General features: G+C 42.2%; 1 protein-coding gene across 1 annotated transcript; it reads right to left on the reverse strand.

Moving 5' to 3' along the window:
- Positions 1–3,991: 3,991 nt before the first annotated feature.
- On the reverse strand, positions 3,992–14,763 carry LOC308099631 (ATP-sensitive inward rectifier potassium channel 12-like). Its single transcript, XM_080448368.1, has 3 exons — positions 14,558–14,763; positions 6,600–6,778; positions 3,992–6,145 (listed from the first exon to the last, which is right to left on the reverse strand). The coding sequence occupies exons 2-3, from the start codon at positions 6,689–6,691 to the stop codon at positions 4,477–4,479; spliced, it is 1,761 nt and encodes a 586-aa protein (XP_080304494.1). The 5' UTR covers positions 6,692–6,778; positions 14,558–14,763; the 3' UTR covers positions 3,992–4,476.
- Positions 14,764–23,076: the final 8,313 nt, after the last annotated feature.

A 23,076-nucleotide genomic window follows, 5' to 3' on the forward strand; every position in this document is an offset into this window, starting at 1 on the left:
AGCCCCGGGGAACGAACCGCCACCAAGGCCGGAGAGGGCAAGACCTACAAAGGGAACTACTCGCACGCACGCACGCACGCACACACGCACGCACACACACACACACACACACACACACACAGCCCTTACAAGGGTCACAAAGGTCACACAGCTGCTTTTTATGGACACTGATGACAGAGAGTGTGACGATCTGCCCAATTAACCGACATAAAGGGTAATTAACTGGCATAAAGGGGACAGGAGGAGAAGAAGAAAGGGGTGACGGAAGAAACATGGGGAGATTGGATGAAGGGGAAATGGCTCGTTAGACAGAAGATGAGAGGACATTTAACAATATTAAACCAAGAGGTGATTAGATTATATGAGAAGGAGATGATAGGGAAATCTGAGAAGGGGAGTTCCCCTTTATTTATTCATCTATACTTGGTAAGTGCAACATTTCTAAGCAGAGTTGCTACCTGGCTTGGCAGCAATTCAGAAGGTTAAGCTGAGAAATAAGGCAAAGCTCAGTGCAATGAGCAGAGAGAAGTTCTAGGGAAGGTAAATAAGGATGCATGATGGCACTTCTTGACATAATTGATTACATTCACCACTATAGACTTGTGGAATTGTGCATGAAAATGACAATTTCTCTGCCTACTACAGTCCTCACTGTCAAAGTGAAACAATAACCCAAGACATATGAGCCATAGATTAAGTACATTGAGATTTGACACTATTATATACCTTGTAGAGTTGTAACAGAGAGTCGTACATTTATTCTGCATAATCTACCTGAATACACACTTCCTAAGATTAAATACATTACTGGAAAAAATACATTATGTAATTATGTACTCATCGTTATGTCAGCTGAATCCAAAGCTATAACCAGTTCTTTATAATTCAAAAAAGGTCAAACATTTACACATGCACATCCAGACATCGGGTGTGTAAACACAGTAGACCATGCACTAAATAATGGTGTAATTAAATATAGTTATATTTCCACTCACAATGTGATCATTTGGCTTCAGAAGACTTGAACTGACTTGGATGAGTTGTATGGAGTGTTTTTAAGTTCATGTTTTAGGGAACTTTAAAGAACAGGTTACTGATTTTGGTTGTTTTGGAGAATCGGCTATGGAGTTGCACAACAAACCTCCCTGTGTGTAGACAAACTTCACCTGTGTTTCCAGTGGCATGATGAGGATACTGACCTGAAGTAGATACTGACAGAGTGACAGAACATTCATTTTTACCTTTAACTGGAACATAATAACTACAGTAGGCAGTATACAGTACACAGTATACTGATAATAACATTGTATTTAACTTTGGTAGAACTTTGTGTTGTATGATGAAAGTGTCAAAATATTGACCATCATCTTTATCCGTTGCTACTGTGATCTGTGAACAAACTAACCAAAGTAGCCATTCTCACTCTGTTTTGGATAGCAAAACAGGGCTCAAGATCACGCACAGAATGGATTTAGCCTCTCTCTGCCTTTGTCTCATTCTCTCCGTCTCTCTCTGAATTGACAGAGAGTGCTCTGTCAATTCAGTTCAATTCAGTTCAATTCAATTCAATTCAATTCAATTAAAAGGGGCTTTATTGGCATGAGAAAACATATGCTTACATTGCCAAAGCAAAAGTGGAACAAAACAATCAAAACAAAACAATGTATGTACAATTGAATAGGAATAAAGAAATGTATAAACAGAGCTGTGTTACATTGCAAGTGCAACTTAGAGAAAACTTTTCTTTCAAAACCATAAGAATTGTACATTTGCTGCCAGAAATAGTTATACATCCACTTAGGAAAGGTTAGCTTGGGATAAACCTTTGAAACAAATGAGAGCAGTATTTCAATGTTTTGCATTCACTTTGTATAAACCCTTCCCCTTGGGACAAATAGCATTTAAAGGTATAGTTGCTCTGTTTGTATGTATTTCTATATATATATATATATATATATATATATATATATATATATACACGCACACACACACTGTATATAGTATAAACCTGTATGTTTATATTTACAATTAGTATTTACAAGGACGGTTATAGAAAGCAAAAGTTATAAAACATATTTCTACTCCAGGCATAGTATGTTAAATACATATGCAGATACAGGTCTCCAAAAAGAATATTTTATGCAGTCAACATTGTGGTGCTATGACCCGCCACTTGAGGGAGCCCATACAACAATAATAACAACAACAACAACTGTCTGTCCTCTTGCCTTGCAATGGACTCCAGCGCCCCCTAACGCTTTTCATGGTAAGTACCTTAGCGCTGTCCCTCTCTCCCTGTCTCTCTTGTCTCTACACCAGCGGTTCTCAACCGGTGGGTCGGGACCACCAGGTGGTCCCCACATGATTTTGGAGGGGTCCCCAGGTGACAGTGAAGTGACAATTTTACTTCATCAAAAGTAATCAACAAACTATACTATAAAAACTGATCAAACATTGGCCAAATTGTCAAATAATTTAAGAAAGAGACAAAAAATGAAAATAGCTGATCTACGAGCTTGTTGATTTGCTATTTTCTAAATATTTATCTGTGGAACTGAGTCAAACTAAATGTAGTAATACCTCAGCTCCTACTTTGCTCCTGCAAGTGCAATTCAAATATGATTATTTGGGGGGCCACAGCCTGAAAAGGTTGAGAACCACTGCTCTACACTACAGTATGTCTGTCTGTGTTATTCTCTCTTTCCTCTCCACCTCCCTATTTAATGCCTCACAGTCCTGTCTGTCCTTCCTCCGCGTCAGCTGTCCTTGTCCACATGCTATACATGTCCAACAGCCTACATCTTGTCTATTTCTATCTGTCCTTCAGTCTCTGGTGCCCATGCTCAGACACACACTCACGCACGTGTGCACACACACACACACACACACACACACACACACACACACACACACACACACACACACACACACACACACACACACACACACACACACACACACACACACACACACACACACACACACACACACACACACACACACACACACACACACACACAGCCAAAACAGAAATAATCTTGGCTGTGACATTAAAAGTGTTGTGCTGTGACACTGTTTTTTAATTCTGGATAATACTACCCCAGTTTGGGCTCTCTCTGGCTGAGGAATGACTCATGAGCAAGGCAGGTGGGTTGGGATTATAGATTTGTCCTTGTTACAAGGATATTAGAGGAACTTCCCTGCTGCTTTGAACGGAGATCAAGCCGGCCAATAAGACAGCATTTCACCGGAGTGATCAAAACAGGTGGCCGTCAACACAGGTACTGGGTTGACCTCTGACACCGAGCCAGTGTTCTATGAGGGAAGTGAACGTGAGTCAAGCAGAACAGCAGACGCTGTCGTTTCACTAGGTGCTTTTTATTTATACAAAACAGGAACTATTACAAATTATCCATATATCTCTTATCATTGCTGTCGGGCAGAAACCTTGTTTCTCCATATTACAACATTATACGTTGTTTTTTTCTTTCCGGTAAAGTAATGCCCTACTTCGTCACACACTACAGTGTCACAGAAAAGTAGCAATTCGTCATGCATTGTGAGCTTGTAGATCTGCTATTTTGCTATTTTCGATTTTGTTTTAAGTGACAGTAAAAGTGGTTAAGTGTGTCTGTGGGTTTTATGAATATTGAACCAATGAAAAGTATACATATTACATACAAGGTTTCTATCCGACAGTGATGTTATGATAAAATTCGGAATAAAGTGCTTTTTCTTCATTTACATGGTATAGTTAGATTCACTATCTAAGTGCTAGGATTCAGAGAGATGTTTCAGCATCGTTGTAGCTGTTTTCAACCCTTCCTCCATGCAGTATTTATTATGAATATTAAGGAAAGATGACATTTATCAAACAAAACAGTAACCACACTCAAACAGTAAGACAGAGCGGCCATAGGTTTTTAAATACAGAAGAAATCATATATTTATTTGTACACTGAGAAAATAAATGATGTACATGTTGGCAGAGCACACATTCACCTTCACTTTATGGACATTTTCATTCATCATTTTTGCCTTTATATTACATTTTGGTCTAATAATCATTAAAGAAAACAACAAAAGCTCATCATATTTACAAAATGAGAATGGAAATCAGAAACCAGAAAAATCAGACCCCTTCCCCAACAACCTTAATTCCATAGACCACACACAAAGCCATGCTGAATAAAAGTATAATCAATGTGACTTCAAAGAAGGCCCAATGCAGTTACTCCTGGAGTGTTGTATGTACTACTGATTCGTGTTGTAATTAAACATAGACAATACTTAGTAACAAATTATTATTATTATTTAAAAAATAAAACATTTCTCTTTCTGTGAACGTGCAATCTACTTTCCTCAGTTTTCTTTCGTAGACTACATCAAAACTTTGGTGGATACCCACAGACAGGCTGAAAACACAAATCAAAGGGCACATAGTTTATTCCAGTCTTTGACTATTATAGACACGCTTCAAACTCCTGATTCTTTGCTCACATACAAAGGCAGAGCCGGATGCAGTCTGTCATAGCTAATTTGGCTCTCTATGTCCAGCACGCACAGCATCTCCACTGTCTGCTCCTCCACAAACAATCCTACGTGCGCCTCACCTCTCTCTTCTCTCTCCCGATCACCCCTTCCGCTCAGGTTCCCCATGTCGTCCTTTGCCATCTTGGTCTCCTCCACCTCCTCATCCTCCCCACAGCACAAGGCCACCTCGTTCTCGTAGCAGAAGGCGCTGGGAGAGTGCGGGGCCAGAAGGTTGCGCGTCCTCCGTGGGCCGAACGGTGACGGTGACCGTGAGAAGGTAGCGGTGGAAGATGAGGACTGGCTCCCTCGGCCAGACATGTGGCTCAGCTCCCTGGCGCTGCTGTGAGGTGTGGACTGCACCTCGTATGTCTTGTGGAAGCGGGAATAGTCCACATGGTAGCGGTCGCCCTTCTCAAAGATCAAGGGTTCAAAGCGATGGCCCCATAAGACCTCTCTGGCCAGGTAGGAGGTGCGTGCCTGAGTGGTCATGGCCGTGGCCTCCACCATCCCCTCCAGGATCACTATGATCTCAAAGTCCTCTTTCTGCAGGTCGGCGCGGCTCAGTCCGTACAAAGGGCTGTTCTCGTTGATCTCGTGGACGACCACCAGCGGCATCACCAGAAACAGCCGATCCAGCCCGTCATCATAGCCCACGTCGATGTCCGTCTGCTCCAACGGGAGGTACTCGCCCTCTCTCGTCACGTGCGGCCGAAGGAACTGCGCACGCACGTGGGCCTCGACGATGTGGCTCTTGCGCATGTTCCCGAGCCGCCACATGAGGCACAGCTTGCCGTCTCGCATTGCGATCACAGCGTGGTGCGAGAACAGCAGCGTCTGCGCCCGCTTCTTGGGCCGCACCATCTTGGCCATGATGGTGCCGATCATGAAGGAGTCAATGATGCAACCCACGATGGACTGAACCACCACGGTAATCACAGCGACCGGGCATTCCTCCGTCACACAGCGGAAGCCATATCCAATGGTTGTCTGGGTCTCTATGGAGAAGAGGAATGCTCCCAGCAAGCCCTGGACGTGAAGGATGCACGGGCGCCAGTCTTCTCCTCTTCCCTCCTGGACGTCCACGGGCTCCTCTCCACCCGCGGGGCCAAGGAGGGCAAAGTCCCCGTGGGCCAGGGCCACCCCCCAGAACACCAGCCCGAACAGCAGCCATGACAGAAGGAACGCGGCGGTGAAGAGCATCAGCATGTAGCGCCAGCGGATGTCCACACAGGTGGTGAATATGTCGGCCAGGTAGCGCCGCGGCTTGTCCTCCATGTTGTTGAACACCACGTTGCACTGGCCGTTCTTCCTCACAAAGCGGCTGCGAAGGCGACTCGGTCCCAGATCCAAACCCAAGTGGCACGACGGGGACGTGCGGCGGGTGTGAACGACGGGTTCATTGTTCACTCTCAAGGATAATACCCCTGCTCCTTCCTCGGTGCCTTGACACTCTCCTCCTCCTCCTCCTCCTCCTCCTTCTCCACCTCCCCCTCCTCCTTCACCACCTGCCCGGAGCCCCGTCAGTGAGTGCTGCATCAGAGGACCGTGGCCGTTGTGAAGGCCCAGGGTGGAGATCTTTAGGGCATCTTCATCTGTAGATACAATGCTGTATCTGGTAAAAAAAAACGAATGAATAAATAAAACAGGTGAGAAAAAGTGTAAGGAGATCATTCACATCCATTAGTAAGTAATGTTAATCCTTTATGCCCAATACTTTATTACACGGCAGTGACGCAAAAATAGTCGATCTACAAGCTCTGCTATTTAAAAAAATATATATAAACAATGACATGCTGAAATAGGGACGCCAGGTTGAAAGTGGTTAAATAAGGCATTTGTTAGCAGGGAGTGTTGGGCGGTAGGAGTAGGACGGAGGCCCCAAGTCCTCCCGGTGGGGGCTCCTCACTGGCAGGTGCGTCAGTAGGATACAACAGCAATGACAATACAGAAATGTATGTGACTGGGAATGACACAATTGGCATAACGACTACATTGGGGATAAAAAAAAGGGGATAAAAAGCACACACAGACACAAAAACAGTTGTTGTCATGACTCTCATCTGTACCTGTTGAGTTGCACTGCTTCCATGGTGCTGCTGATTATCAGGCTGTGTCTGCAAGGGCAGTAATGCAGGTTGGGGCGGGCAGTTCCAACCATTAAAATAGAGGAGGCAAGCAATGAGGCAGTATGTGCTCAGGTCTGTCTTACAGGAGGTACCAGCTCTGGGCCCTGATGATGCATCTTCTGAGAATAAAACAACAACATCAACAACAACGTTACTTGCTAAATTTATTCCCTGTTCAAAAGTAATTCCTGATGAAAATCATATAGGATCGAAACATTGACCAGCAGCAATAAAAATAAATGGAGCTGAGAACCAGCGTGCAGACTATTTTCATTTTGACTGTTGATATAGTTTTTTCTCCAGCACCTGGATTAAAGATTGGATGTGCATGCACCTTCTGCTTTGTTCAAATGTAATCTCAACCAGGCAAATACAGGGTTATGGGAGCATGTTCCGGTCCCCCGGGGAGGGGAATGTTTTTTACTACATCATCCAGCTGATGGCTACTCAGATGGCTCTGATGAGCGCATGGTGGGAACTGTTTGGGGTTAAGTGTCTTGCTCAGGGACACTTGAACATGTGGGCTGGGGTTGAACTGGTGATCTTCTGATTCCTAGACCGCCTCTCTACCCACTCAGCTACAGCCACCACCCCTTAAACAAGGCTAACTCCTGGACGTGTGCCACAAAACCATCACCAGTATTGGAAATCCCTAACTGCAGATTATGTCCATATCCTGTGCATAAAGCTGCCACAACATTTATGTGTAATGAAAGCCTATTGATTGGGTCCCCACTACCAGTTAGCCTTAGGGACCTGCATGCCATGGGGCTGGAAAACCAGACGGGCATTGGAGGGGGAAAAGGTCAAAATGAAGAGATGAATGAAGTGGTAATGTACAATCAATCTGCTATTTGGCCGGACGACAGTAAGCTGGCAGACAGGAGGACCGAAAAGCATCAGGTTGCATAACAGGCAGGACTCACATGCAAGACAACATTTCAGTTTAGGTTTCAGTTGTGGGTAGAAAAAGATTACCTTCACTGACGTAAGGTATTTGAGGATTATCTGATGTCTACATTTTAAGAACCCTAGTGTCCCTATTCTGGTGCGAACATCCAGCGAATATAGCAGATCTTAACAGACTCACAATGTGTTGCGATGTGACGGATTGTGAGCTTGTAAATATTTTCGGCGAAGAGATCTGGTCTAGAGGTAAATACCAGCGGACCTTGTATAGAGCCCTGGGGCACCCCGGTCAACTAATATAGGGTTTAAGTGGTTAAAAGATAGTGTTTTAGCCGGGGCAGCTGGCGTAGCGGTCCGGGCATCTAGGCTCAATGTAGCCTGACAGCGTGTCGTGGGTTCGAGTCCCGATCCCGAAAGCCTCCCCATCTCTCTCTCTTTTTTTTTTAAGATAAAGAAGATGCTGAGATACAATGCATATTACTGTAGAATGCACATTATGAAAGTGCAGAAAAATTAGCAAAAAAGCAACCCCATGCATACATTCATACACACACACACACACACACACACACACACACACACACACACACACACACACACACACACACACACACACACACACACACACACACACACATTTGAATACTTTTATTTGGATCTACATAATTACAGTAGCATACAAGATCCACATTTTTTTTGAAGAGGGTTTCAAACGAAGGCATGGCCAGACACTGTATGCAATATATTTAAAACACAGTGGGATAATATGCATGCAGAGCAGTGATTATAATTTAACACCAGGCAACAATATATATAAAAAAAAATGTTAGTCCACTCAAGGATAGACAAAGCACCGCCTCTTCCAGATAGAGAGGCTGCCGATCACTGCAGAGACTGAGCAGTACTTGGCCAGTCTTTTTGCAGCGACACACACACACACACACACACACACACACACACACACACACACACACACACACACACACACACACACACACACACACACACACACACACAAAAACACCCAGATTCGGATGGTATTTTGGGTCACGTGGCACGCACTGCTGATGACCCTTCCATACTGTACTTCTTCCATATACTGTATATCCAGGACAGATGTTGTAACTTGGCATCTAAATGACGAGATTAAAATGCATAACCAATCAAATAGTCACAAGATGACAGGATTATATAAGCTTGGTAACATTCGCAGCTTGGCAAATGACATCAACTCTATGTGACATCATCAACTTATCTTAAAGGGCGCTTAAAGGACCATATACCGGTGTGACTGTGACTCATGGTGGTATACTTAACATTACTGCAGACCCCTAGTCTTTGTAGCCAGAGGATCATAGTTCCGCCTACTGATATGACTGGTGACATTTAAATGTTGTTATGTGGAAAAAATAAATTAAAATAAAATAACAGCATCACATAACTAATGCAGACTTTAGGGCTTTCTTCATATAGGACGTAATTATTAGAATTGGTTTTCAAAGCCGTGACCGCAGCAGCCCATTCATTACATTTAGATTTACGCTAAAGAGATCTCTGATCGTCTGGCTGCACGAGACTACTGCCGGACAATTCCCAAAGCAGATCATAGTTTGTAAAAATTTTCAGGAAGTCAAATAAACTTACAGAGACTTGAAAATTGGATCAAGGACCCCCAAATGAATATATTGGCCGTGGACCCCCATCTGAAAATATTTTGTGCCAGGCTAAAATGTTAAAAGCATTCAAAATGTTTCACATTTTCACAGATCTACAAGCTCATGTGAGTTTTGTATTTTCAAATAGAGATAAAGTAGTTGATTTTGATGTTATTAACACATTTTACTGGGGACCCCCTGGAACCCCCTCAAGGACAGCTGGGGTCCTTAATGGAATCCATAATGGGATAGAGGATTAATAGGTTGTCAGGCAATGATGTTATCGCTGTTGGGAATTCTGTTCATCATTAACCACATGAACCCTAGCGTTCCTATTTTAGGGGCGAACATTCAGCAAAAATAGCAGATCTACAAGCCCACAATGCGATGCATTGTGAGCTTGTAGCTATTTTCAGCGAAGACATTTGGTGTAGAGGGGAAAAAAGGAGCGGACAATTATAGAGCCCTGAGGGACCCCAGTCAACCAAGTACAGTAAATAGGGTTTTGCAAGCAAAACTTGTAAAAACTCTTTAAAGTTCAGACTGAATTACCTCTAAGAATGTATTTTCAGTGTAGTATAAATATCTCTCTGTACTGTAGGTCTTCAAGGCCCAATACATCAATGCAGTGACTGGCCCCCGTAGAATCACATGCTATTCTCATTTTTGTGCCTCTGCCGGCGACAGCCGTGGCTGGAGGCATTACGTTTTCCGATTGTCTGTCCATGCGTCTGTACGCCGCCCCAACCTCGTGAACGCAATGTTGTAGGAATGCCTGGAGGATATCTCATGACTTTTGGCACAAACATCCACTTGGACTCAAGGATGAACTGATGAAGAAGTATGTGTTCAAAGGTCAAAGGTCAAGTTTACTGTGACCTCACAAAACATGTTTTTGGCCATAACTCAAGAAATTATATTACTAATTATTTAACATACCAAATTTCACCCAAATGTCTAATCGGATAAAATGATCAAATTAATAGTATGTTGGTCAAAGGTCAAGGTCACAGGGAACTCACATCCATCCCATTCTCATGAACACAACATCTCAGGAACGCGAGAATTACACTACATCCGTGGGATGCTTTCCAGCAGGGGCCTCAGTGCGGCTGCAGAGTTCATGTGCAGGGCTGGGCTGAAACAGTGAAACTCCCCCCTGCCCCCCGTTGACAAAACGTCCCCCCTGCCCCCCGTTGACAAAACGCCCCCCCCCCCCCCCCGTTGACAAACTTTGAATTTCGGTCCCAGTCCGGCCCTGTTCCATATGCCTCAAGATGACACAGACGTTTCAGGTATCCGGCCGTCATCAGTGTGTGGCAGTGTACTTTTATTTCTGAGTGTGACCCTCCTCACTTTGATTTGTCAAAATATACACATAACACCCTTCTGGACGGACGTAAGCTGCATCTGGTTGGTGGAGCCATATGGCCATGATGCAGTATTTGTGGTTTCCATTGTGATCATAGTGTTTTTAGTTTGTTTCACTCTGAAATCAAATTATTGCACTGTAATTCAACCACTGTCAATATTTCACACCTAAACCTAGCATTTACATGTATTTTGGGGATCTAAATAGTTTGTTTATGTGACATTAGATGGGGCAAAGAAAATACAAAAAGAAAGAAAACAAGAAAATCAATTGCATGATACATGTTTATTGGGCTAGATCAAGGTGGTTTGAGTTCTTGTAGAGTATATATATATATTTTTTTTAAATGGCAGAACCGCCTATTCCCTGCTGCCATGAAGCATTACTCCCTGTGGGAGAGCTGTGGTAATTAATGGTTAAAGGTAGTTATTAGCGTCTCCATAGGAACCTCTCTCCCCTTTCTTCAGAGATTCTTCTCTGTGTTGAGTGAACACATGGTCAGAGGATTGTTATGTGATACTAGGGATGGGCAGCTAACCCAAAATATATCAAAACCCATATTTAGAAACAATATACAACTTAATCTTGCTCTTGTAGGTTCATCGAATAATCCAGAAGCAGGGTTTCTTAATATAATGTTTTTAAAAGTTTGCATACGTATATCAACGAATCGACACAAAAAAATATGAATCGATTTTTTTATAATCAACTATATGTATTAGTCTGATTAACCACCGTATTATACTTCATTGTACAATGATGGCGTACAAAAATAGCTGATCTACAAGCTCACAATGCATCACATCGTGACGCATTGTGAGCTTGTAGATCAGCTATTTTCACTATATATATATTCCCCCCCCCCTAATAATTGTTCACTAATCGTAATCGAGGCAAAAGTTTGTCATATTGCCCAGCCCAATGTGATACTATTGTGATTTCACTTGAATGGCCCACAGATCACCACAATTCACACATGGCCCGGTGAACATACACAGGTGTACACACATGCAAATGCATGCAGGTACAAATGTTGGATGCACCTGCATGCGTGCACCACACACACGCACGCACGCACGCACGCACGCACGCACGCACGCACGCACGCACGCACGCACGCACGCACGCACGCACGCACGCACGCACGCACGCACGCACACACGCACACACGCACACACGCACACACGCACGCACACACGCACACACGCACACACGCACACACGCACACACACACACACACACACACACACACACACACAAATAGTGTTCAAAGTTCGAATACAGCACATGTACTGTATTGTCTAATGTTGTTCTTTATTTGTTTGGCACTTTCTACTAATGCACTCCACAGTCTGTTGAGAGGAGTGCAAGTAACTAATAATAAGGTTCGAGAACGTCACTGTCAGTTTGACGTATACGCTTTATTCAACAGCGTCAGAGGAGCCAAATCAATGTACAGTACAGTATAATCCCATTGTATGGGAATTGTCATAAATGTGTGTTTGTGTCTGCCAAGGATTGGAGGCCTATGTCAAAACATGAGATTATACAATTCCCTTAATCTCCCAATACAAACACTACAAACAACAACATGAAAGGTACAGATTAAAATCATCGTTACAGTTGGATTGGATGAATTAACACTGAGGATTTTACAGCGTAGATGGCCGTCAATGTGCGCTCCCGGTTTAAGACCCTATAAGACCTTAATCTGTGATCTGATGATCTTGAAAAGGAGGGAAATAAGGAAGGATTGAAAGAAGGAGGGAGAGAAGGTTGGAAGGGATGAAGAGGGAGGGAAGTTACAAGTGGAAGGAATGAAGAAAGAAAGGAAAATGGAAAGAAATGAGAGCGACTCAGCATACAAGTACTGCAACCGCTTCTCAAGGAGAAGTAGAAGAAACAAGCGCATGTGGATGAAACGATTATGACACCACAGGATGACGCTGCAATATATGCATTGTCATTAATAAGTATAAGGAGCAAGTTTTTTTCTGTTCCATAAGTGCCTTTTGCCAAGAGTTTGTACTGTAAACAGAATTCCTTTTTTACCACTTAAACCCTAAACACTATTAGACCGCACCTCACCCCCTAGCACTCCTCTCTCCTTGTATCCCTGCTTAAGATAGATGTTTGTTTACATTGCAGATATATCTTGGTCACTTGTTCTCATGTTTTTGTTACTTACTGTACTGTAAACCACAAATGTAAAAATTGTTATTAAGATAGCATGCTGTTTAGACACATTGTTTACCTGGTATCCTAGTTTATTTGAGGCCCTGCTGTACATTGTTTTCTCTGCACTCTACTTATGTGACCATTTACCTTATTGTTTATTGACTAGTGTTCATGCTTACTCTGTTTATTCCGATCTCGCACTTGTAAGTCGCTTTGGATAAAGGTGTCTGCTACTGCAAGTGCCTAAATTGTACTACAGAACATGCCGGGGTCCCACAGGGGTCTTCTTGGTCCTTTCCTTTTTTAATCTACACCAAATGTCTTCGTGAACATAGGTGAGCTTGTAGATCTGCTATTTTCTGCAATTGTTTTCATATTTTCGTCGAATGTGAGCCTATTATGATGTGTCCAGAGTAGGGACGCTAGGGTTCATGTGGCATCACGCTCTTTTGGTTCTTGTGCTCTTGTGCAGAATGGGACAATATAGGCCATCATCTGCGGATGAATCAGCTCATGTAGGCTATATGTTCATGCAATATGTTGTTTAATATTTACGCTTCCTTCATGATATACACCTCCACAAGAGACAAAATTCAAGTTAACATTTTGTGCAGGAACAGGTAACCTGTCGCTCGCCATAACTGCTTTGCGACACGGTCGTATGATGACGTAATAAATCAGGCTTAAGGTGAAATCATCTATTAGACTATGGACAGTACACAGCTGGAGGGACAAGAGGGCAAGAGGGAGAAGATTGAGTACTGCAAAACATCTGCCCATCTTACTAGACCTCCCTGCAGACATGCAAGTATTTACTGTGTTGCCTGTGAGAAAATATCTTTTCAAAACATTTTGTTGGGGAATTTTGAGCACATTTTTTTAAATGGTAAAGCACATGGTTTGCCTCAAAGAATGAAAATGAATGAACATTCTACTTTATTCTAATTATATTCTACTACAAGCCACCTCATTGGGCTGGGGCCATGGGGGGTTCGGTTCTGACATCAGCCTAAAGGATATTCTATTTGTTTGACATTATTTTGGTTTGTTAATTATTTTTCACCCTCACATTATTTACAGCTGAGCCTGAGTTGCTTGGGGTTGTTATTCTGGTAGACCACCCACAGACATGGAGTATGATGACATAATGGTGTCAACATCTAAAGGTTGTGAGTTTGCCCAGAAGGAGATAATTGTTGCACCGGCATGGATGGAAACCAATCACGTTGGATAAAATAAATAAATCAAGATCTTTGTCATTGAGGTGTTGGGTGACAATGAACACTCAAATAACGTTCTTAAGAAACAGTCATGGAATAAGTACTTAGATTATTTACTTAAGTACCACAACGTAGAAATTAGTAGCCTATAAAAATGCAAATTTCTCAATCATATTGTTGAATTGTAATTAGTCTAGTATTACCTTAATGTGTTCATCACTTTATTGTTGCAGCCAGTAAAAATGGGGCTGAACTAAACTTTATGTGCTGCTGGGCAGACTAACCTATAATCAGTTAAAGTGTGTTTTGTAATAATAACCACAACTGCAAAGTAACTAGCAATTAAGCTGTCAAATAATTGTAGTGGAGTTAAAACATTTGCCTCAGAGATGTTTACTAGTATAAAGTAGCCTATCAAAAATGGAACGACTCAAATAAAGTAAAAGTACCTTGAAATTGTACTTAAGTACAGTACTTGAGTAAATGTGCTTAGTTACTTTTCCACCACTGTAAGGAATAACAGAAAAGAAAACAAAGTATTGCCTATAGATTTAACTCACTTACCTTTTGTTTAGAGGCTACTTGAAAAATAATGCTGACATCATCCTAAAAATATCTGAATCCTTGTTTGTGAGCTTTCCTGCATATGTTTACAAGGCAAAAATTGATTTAATGAAACTGCACCCCAGTTGCACTTTCACAAATATTGATAGCTGTCCGTTCTTCATGTCTTTTTGCACCATAGTCCTTAATCATGGATCACACTTCTCCGTTCAGCTATGCACGAACTTGACTCTCCCTCAGACACCATTGCACCGTGTGCATCTCTTCTCTCCATGTCCCTGACAGTGTGTGTGTGGGTGAGAGAGAGAGAGAGAGAGAGAGAGAGAGAGAGAGAGAGAGAGAGAGAGAGAGAGAGAGAGAGAGAGAGAGAGAGAGAGAGAGAGAGAGAGAGAGAGAGAGAAAGAGAGAGAGAAAGATAGAGAGAGAGAGAAAGAGTGAGAGAGAGAGAGAAAGAGAGAGAGAAAGATAGAGAGAGAGAGAGAGAGAGAGAGAGAGAGAGAGAGAGAGAGAGAGAGAGAGAGAGGCGGGAGGAAGGGAATGGATGAGGCTGCTTGTCACTCTGATTATGTTTCTATTTATATATATGCTATTGTGTCCCCGTCCCCGAGTGTAGGTGTGCAGCATATAATTTGGACCATGTACTCCATGTAGCCTACAGATGTTTTATTGCCATTCATGATGTAAGGCCAGTTATGTTGTTTATTTGCTATATATATTGCTCTTTGTTATAGATCGGTTGTTTCAAGCATCTTCATGTCAGTCAACATGGATGCCCAAACTGATGTGCATTTGGCTGCGGGCCACCCATTTGAAAAGATTTTGTGCCAGGGACCACATTTTTGAATAGCTGAAAAATAAAATATTGCTTAGGCAAGGACCCCCAGGGTCCTTGAGGGGCTTCCAGGGGTCCCCAACAAATTGAGGATCCAGATTAACAACTTTAACCCTATTTTATACTTTGGCAAAAATAGCAGATCTAAGAGCTCACAACGCATCGCATTGTAGATCTGCTATTTTGGAAACATTTTGAAAAATCTCGAACAATTTGTGAACATTTTAGAATATTTTTCTTTTAACAACACAAATCTTCTCTCATAAGGGTCCCTGGCGCATCATCCTTTCAGCCAAATACATATACATTGAGATGAAAATGTTTGACAACCAAAGTCTTACATAACTGGATTAAAGAATGAAATGAATGAACAATACAGGTCTCTGGAGGACGACAGTGGCTAGCACACTGGAGGGAATGAAAAGCTTGTTATAACCACGATGAACCGCTCTGACATATTCAGATAGGTGGAAGAGAGTAGGATAATTACCATGACCTCTGTAGCTTCCAATAATTCACTGCTTGTTCCTTTTCCCTGCTAGACTGTCACTGTTACTTAGACTCCAGCACCACCACCCTGCTAACAACAACCACACTGTCAAATGTTGGAGCAAAAGAAAAGTGGCAGGTCTATGTCATGAAAAGCATTAGGTCTAAGCTGTTTGCATCAAATTAAATTTGTTTTGGTTTTGTTGTTATTTTGTGGACAAGTTGCACAGACCAATGTAGCCTATAGTTATGTCAGATGTGTCTTATTGGATTTGATGAAAGGCTCAAGTAAATTCTTACCAAGTGGCTTAGCATCATTCATTTCTCTTAGTATATAGATAGTCATTGTCCTCAATCGTCCCCAAGCCTTCCCATGCTGTGGTGACAGATGAAGTCAGATTTATTTTATGTGAGACTTGTATTTTGTCTAACAGACCACGGATTATGCAACACAGTGATCCGTCATCACTTACTGCACTCAGTCACCATGGGCTTCGACTTATACTAGGCCTATGTTATATATCAGGACCTTTAAAGGGGTATTTCACTTTAAAATACTTCTGCAAAAATAAAAATAAACTTAACACAATAAAATGTAAAGTATCAGAAAAATAATCAGAAACGGGGATGTGTGTTTTAAATTAGCGTTATTAACATTTGAATGGACTTATATAGTGAGGTGTATCTGATCCAATGAATATAAAAGATAAACATTTTTGACCAAGCAACTTAATTGTCTGGGGTGCACACAAAAGCCTAAAGTTAAAAAATACAGTTAAAATGACCCCAGAAGTGTTTTAAAGTGAAATATCTCTGTAAGTAATATGGACTGTACATAAAATGGAGTCTCTAATGCCTAATGTATCCTCTGTTGTACGATGATGTCATGCACAAATGTAGATCAGCTATTTTCGGTCTACGAGAAAGTATAGATCGGGTTTGGCAGTGGCATTGGTGTCACACTGAGATGATCTGTGCAGACCTACAGCTCTAATGGTCTAGTTCAGGGATTCTCAAACAGTGGGGAATCCGTGAGGATATTCCAAGTGGGCCCCCAAATAATTGGCAAAACTCTAAGATATAATGTTAATGTAACATACAAAATGTAAGTAAAATATTTTTTTTTCTTCTTTAAAACCTTGTAAAAACACAATCGATTGATAGAGCATTAAAATAAACATGCTCTAAAAATGCACACGGCTGCACCCATCTGACCACTTAACACAGCAACCGAATGGCTGCCGCTGCCGTGTGGTCGGATCAAGTGGGCCCTGATCCAGAAAATGTTGAGAGCCACTTGTCTAGTAGTTAGTATACCCTTCCCGCAGCAATTCTTAGCAGGGTAATAGCTCCTGTCTGTGTCTGTCTTTCTGTCTGTGAGCAAAATCACGTGATGACGGGTGGGAAATTAGGTGGGAAGGATCAGTAGGATGCCCCGAAGAGACGAGTAACTTTTTGATCAAAGAGGTCAAAGGTCGAGGTCAAACTGACATAATCGGTCATACCAAAACCACTCACGCTTGGCATAATGGATCCATCAAAGTCTGTTAGTCAGTCATATGTCACGCAATGTGTGAACGGCAGTGTGACTAAGTGCATTTACATGAGTAGGCTACTGTAAGCTACTTAAGTACATTTCCAGAGTATCAGTACTTTACTTTTTGGGATATTTATGACTTTCACACCACTATTTCAAATATAGTGAAAATCGCCGCCGTGATGCGACGCATTTTGAGCTTGTAGATCTGTTATTTTCACTATTATTGAAAAACCTATTCTCCGTTTCAATGCAGCAATGCATTGTTATTAAAAATATCAACTTGTACTTTTGAATACTTAAGTATTTTTTAAGAGTAAGTAGTCCGTACTTTAACTCAAGTACAAATTTGACTTTCACTTGTGGTTGAGTAATATTTGACCAGGAGTATCTTTACTTTGACAAGTACTGTTGTTGAGTACTTTGTCCACCACTGGCCACGTGTGAACCAAAAATGTCAGCTCAGGGTAAGCATCACTCCATGGTTTCTCATTTCTTTGAGAGGTTATTGGCAATTAGACACAACTCTATAGTTTCTATGGAAACCAGTTTTTGTGTTTCCTATTTTGTCCCTCTCCCTTACTCTCTCTCTCTCTCGCACGCACGCACGCACGCACGCACACGCACACGCACGCACGCACGCACACGCACGCACACACACAGTCAGTCAGTCAGTCAGTCAAACACACATTAATTCCCTCCTCTCACATAAATAAACACTCTCTCCCCAAGCATGTTATGTTAGAAAGCCTTTTCTCTGAGAGTAGATTGGTGTTGCAGAGAGAGGGAATCTAAATGAATTAGTGGGGGGGGGGGGGGGCTTGTACAACACCTTGTACCCACTGTGAGTTGGTCACGACTCACGCCTGTACAGCACCCTGTACCTGAGTTGGTCATGCCTTATAACACCCTGCACCCACTGTGAGCTGGGCAGAGCACAGACCACCAGTGCCAGAGGGGAATGCTTAGTTCCAGGACTGGGAACATAAATGTTCACCGCTCTCTCTCTCTCTCTCTCTCTCTCTCTCTCTCTCTCTCTCTCTCTCTCTCTCTCTCTCTCTCTCTCTCTCTCTCTCTCTCTCTCTCTCTCTCTCTCTCTCTCTCTCTCTCTCTCTCTCTCTCTCTCTCTCTCTCTCTCTCTCTCTCTTTCCAAGTCAAGTGAATGGCAGAGTTCACACAGACTATGAAAAAATATAATGGTGAACGATATAGTTATCTTTATAGTTATAGTGTTCGGTGTGAATGGCACTTGGTAAGATGGGTGGAAAGGTATGTAAGATAGATTCATAGAGTCATTATAAACAAGTTTGAATGGAATTAAACTTGTTTCTGATCACAGTTTGGCGCAGCTGACTGGAGGACTCAGTGATAGGCTAACTGCAGGGAAGCATGAAAATAGCCTTGGATTTCAGCAGGTTTCCCTTAGGATATTTTAAACCAGACCCTCTAAACAATATGAAGGGTAATGTAAAGTAAGGTGACGGGAAGACCACCCTCACTGGCAAAATGACCATCCCTGTGACAAAGTATGAGTCTGAAACAGTGTGAATGCCTGTTTAGAAACAGCACAATCTTTCTGAAGGCACTACTGTATTTCTGTCCCAGTAGTAACCATTTAGTATCCTTACCACTCCCTACACAAATATAAGTATACGCACATGCACGGCTTACACACACACACACACACACACACACACACACACACACACACACACACACACACACACACACACACACACACACACACACACACACACACACACACACACACACACACACACACACACACACACACACACACACACACACACACACACACACACACACACACACAAACTTCTCTAACTTCACTTTGTTTTATTGATTTCTTCCCAACATACAGAAGAAAAACATTCTTGACACATGTACAGCTGCTGGTCAAGTTCTTTTGGAATGTCAGCTGATGTGAGTTATTTTCTGTCGCGGCGGGTTTCTCTGTTAAAACCTAATTTGACGACTGACTTTAAAATGAAAATCAGTTGTTTACATGGAGCGTCACAGCTGTACGACAAGTATAAATGAGCCCTGGCTTCCTTGGTTGATGACTCCCCCCTTTATGCCTTTAGAGCCAATTTGGTTAGAAGCAGGCAGCCGGCTCATTTCTCACTTTCAAAGCAGATCCAGGTCAACATGTTTTTAGAAATGCAGGCTGGGGGGGAGGCAGTGACAGGCCAATCACTCCCCATGGATGAATTTACTCTAAATAAGTAATGCATTTAGTGTATTTTTAACACCAGAAGTGCCAAAATGTAATTTCTGCCTGCTATGTTTTTCCACTTCGAATGAACCACTTTGGAAGTCTAGATGGTTTAAGTGGTTAATACATGTGTGATTTATCAGTTCAGACATACAAAACAAAGACATCAATATTATTTCACCTATTTCAATAAAAATGTTAAATATTTAATTACTGAGCATATTCACCATCATTGAGATGATGTTGCATATTCTTAGAAATTATGATGATCTCATGGATATACAGGTTGCAACAATTACTGATTTTGTGGTGATATGACATGATAAACTGCATGCTATCTGCATGAAACAGAATAAATACTATGAATATAGAAAATATTAGGGCTGGTTTTACCTGAGAATGTAAAAGAGTGCTTTGGGTTATACTGTATATAGAGGCTGTTCTGCATCCATTAAGTATCCCAGAGTAGGAGTGCTGGTAAAGATCAATAGTTGCCTTGGGGTAGGGTTACGATTAGGTCAGGAGTGCCAGATGGGATTGATCTCATATTTATATGGGACATGATTTTTTTTTCATAAAGATTATTTTTAAAACCATGTACTCCACTTGATAGTGGAGAGTGGAGAGAGAACAGGGGACCAGAAAGATGGGAGTGACTGAGAGAGAGGATGTCATATTGCCTATGGGCCACAGGTTTTCAATGTGGGATCCGCTGCTTTTTTATTATATGTAAAATTATTATATGTTTTAATATCAATTCATAAGAAGGCTTAACCACTGACAACCAGGCGTCCCTATGTGGGGCATTTCATTATCATCAAAGTTTTTTCAAAAATAACGAAAATAGGCGACCTAGAATGTAATTCATTATTTGTCACTGTATATTTATATATACTGTATATAATGGGCATTTTACATGATGTGTACTTCTACTATTTTAGGTATGTTTTGCGCAACGTGAAATTTGTCCTTATCATCAGGAGCAGTGAGCAGCAGCCACTCAGGGACACACATTGACACAATGCTGGCCTGGTCTCGTGGAATCGTACCTTGGACAACCAGGGGCTCTGGTTCCCCAGGTGGGCTCACTAACCACTCAGCTATGGCCACCCTATAGAAAAGCATGGTGTGAGCAATAGGGGGACACTACACTATTTGGGGGTCCTTGGCATGTATGTCAGAGTTTGGGAACCCCTGATGTAGGCCATCATGACCTGAACTGACATTAGTATGAGGCCATCACAAACGTGCCTCAGCCTGTCAACAAGTCAAGCAGCATGTGACATCCCCTGACTTTAATAAGGATAAACACTGACAATTGGCAAAGGAAGCACTCTTATCTTCAGTACTCAAGAGAAAACTGGCCAGGCCTAGAATCGTACCTGGACCAACTGGGGACTGCGTTCCCCCAGGCAGGCTCTCTCACCATTCAGCTATGGCGCCCTCAATTACTTTGCAGATTAGAATATTATTACAAATCATTATCATTTTTATTATCTATCTAGCAGCACACAATAATTAAAGCTCCACCTTTACCAGCTGCAACAATAAAGCGATGAACACATTAATGGTCAATAACCAGTCGAATAAGATTATGCAGGTATATGATCCTGAAATGGGCATTTTACATGATGAGTACTTTTACTTTTGCTATTTTAAGTATGTTTTGATGCTTTTGTACTCTTAAGATTTTTGAATGCAGGACTTTTACTTGTAACAAAGTATTTTACATTGTGGTATTTCTAGTCATAGATCTGGAAGAGTCCCTCTTCCACCACTGATCATAATAGTGGATGTCTTCTTTGATATTCTTTATGGTACTAGTTAGTCACAGTCACGTAGAACACGTATTATATTAAAAACTAATTTCAGGGCCCGGATGTCTGGCGTAGCGGTCCGGGCACCTAGGCTCAATGTAGCCTGACAGCGTGTTGCGGGTTCGAGTCCTGATCCCGACGGCCTTTGCTGTGTGTCACTCTCCATCTCTCTCTCCCCATTTCCCAAAACATTTCAGCAGTGATTCTTTGAATAGTTTTGGCATTCTTACGAGTATGAAGTTGTGTGTCGAACTTTTCCAATCACATTTCCATGGATACTGAATCTGATCTCCTCTCTCATTAGTGCCACTGTTGCCGGAGCAACTGAGTGTAGCTATGCAACTGTGACTCTGTAAAAGGTTTAAGGCAAAAATAAATCCACCAAATTATCATCAGTGTCGATCTTGTTGAGTGTGTTATGTAATTAGGTCTTTAAAGGCATAGAGGAATAAACTAAACTTTCTTTCCCTACAATTACTCACACCGCAATTAATCATCACAAACTTTCAACATGGCTTCATTTAATACTCAAGCAACTTCACCTGACAAATCCTCACCTATTTTCTAATTCTAGCTGCTCCGGAGGGGAGCAGCTAGTACCTGTACATAAATAAAGAACCTTGAACCTCAATACATCTAAATACAAATCAGTTCAGTGAATCTCTGATGAACAGTCAGCTATTTTAATTTCTCTGTGTACCTGTGTGTAATCTGTGTGTGAGTGTGTGAGTGTGTGCGTGCGTGAGTGCGTGTGTGCGTGTGTGTGTGTGTGTGTGTGAGTGTGAGTGTGTGAGTGTGTGGTGTATGCGTGAGTGTGTGTGTGTGTGTGTGTGTGTGTGTGTGTGTGTGTGTGTGTGTGTGTGTGTGTGTGTGTGTGTGTGTGTGTGTGTGTGAGTGCGTGTGTGTGCGTGTGTGTGTGTGTGTGTGTGTGTGTGTGTGTGTGTGTGTGTGTGTGTGTGTGTGTGTGTGTGTGTGTGTGTGTGTGTGTGTGTGTGTGTGTGTGTGTGTGTGTGTGTGTGTATGTGTGCGAGTGCGCGCGTGCGTGTGTCATTGGCGCCCTCTGGTGGCTTATTTGAACACTAATATTCCCACTGGACCTATGGTGGACTAAGTATTTTGTCATCAGATGCAAAATTAAGCAAAAAGAACATGCAGCCCTCACAAAAAAGTGTACTCATGGGAGTTATTACAGAAAATAAAGTTGTGCGTCTTCATTTGTTTGCACAAGTTTTGAAAAAACACAAATAACTTACCTGACAATAACCAACGTAGTAACACAATGTAACCATTCCTTCCTGCCTAAAACAAACAACTCATGGGTACCAAGGCTACTAGTACTTCCTGCCAAACTCAAGGCCTTCGGGGGTAGACTATATAACTCTATGGGCCAGACCAACTCTATGGGGCAGACCCACAACACCCCCTTCGGTGTCACCCAAAGCTTTTCTCACTATATATGCTACTTCAGGGATGAACTGGGAGGTCTTCCTGAGCTCTGTGGAAAGCTGCGTGCTCAGGAGTGTGTGCTGGGTTTCAAAACCCATGCTGACTTTGTCCTGCTGACAAACATAAACATGGCAAAGTCAGCCAAGAAGGTCTCCATCTTCC

Source organism: Gymnoscopelus braueri (genome assembly GCF_963280865.1).
Source record: "Gymnoscopelus braueri genome assembly, chromosome: 2".
NCBI lineage: Eukaryota > Metazoa > Chordata > Actinopteri > Myctophiformes > Myctophidae > Gymnoscopelus > Gymnoscopelus braueri.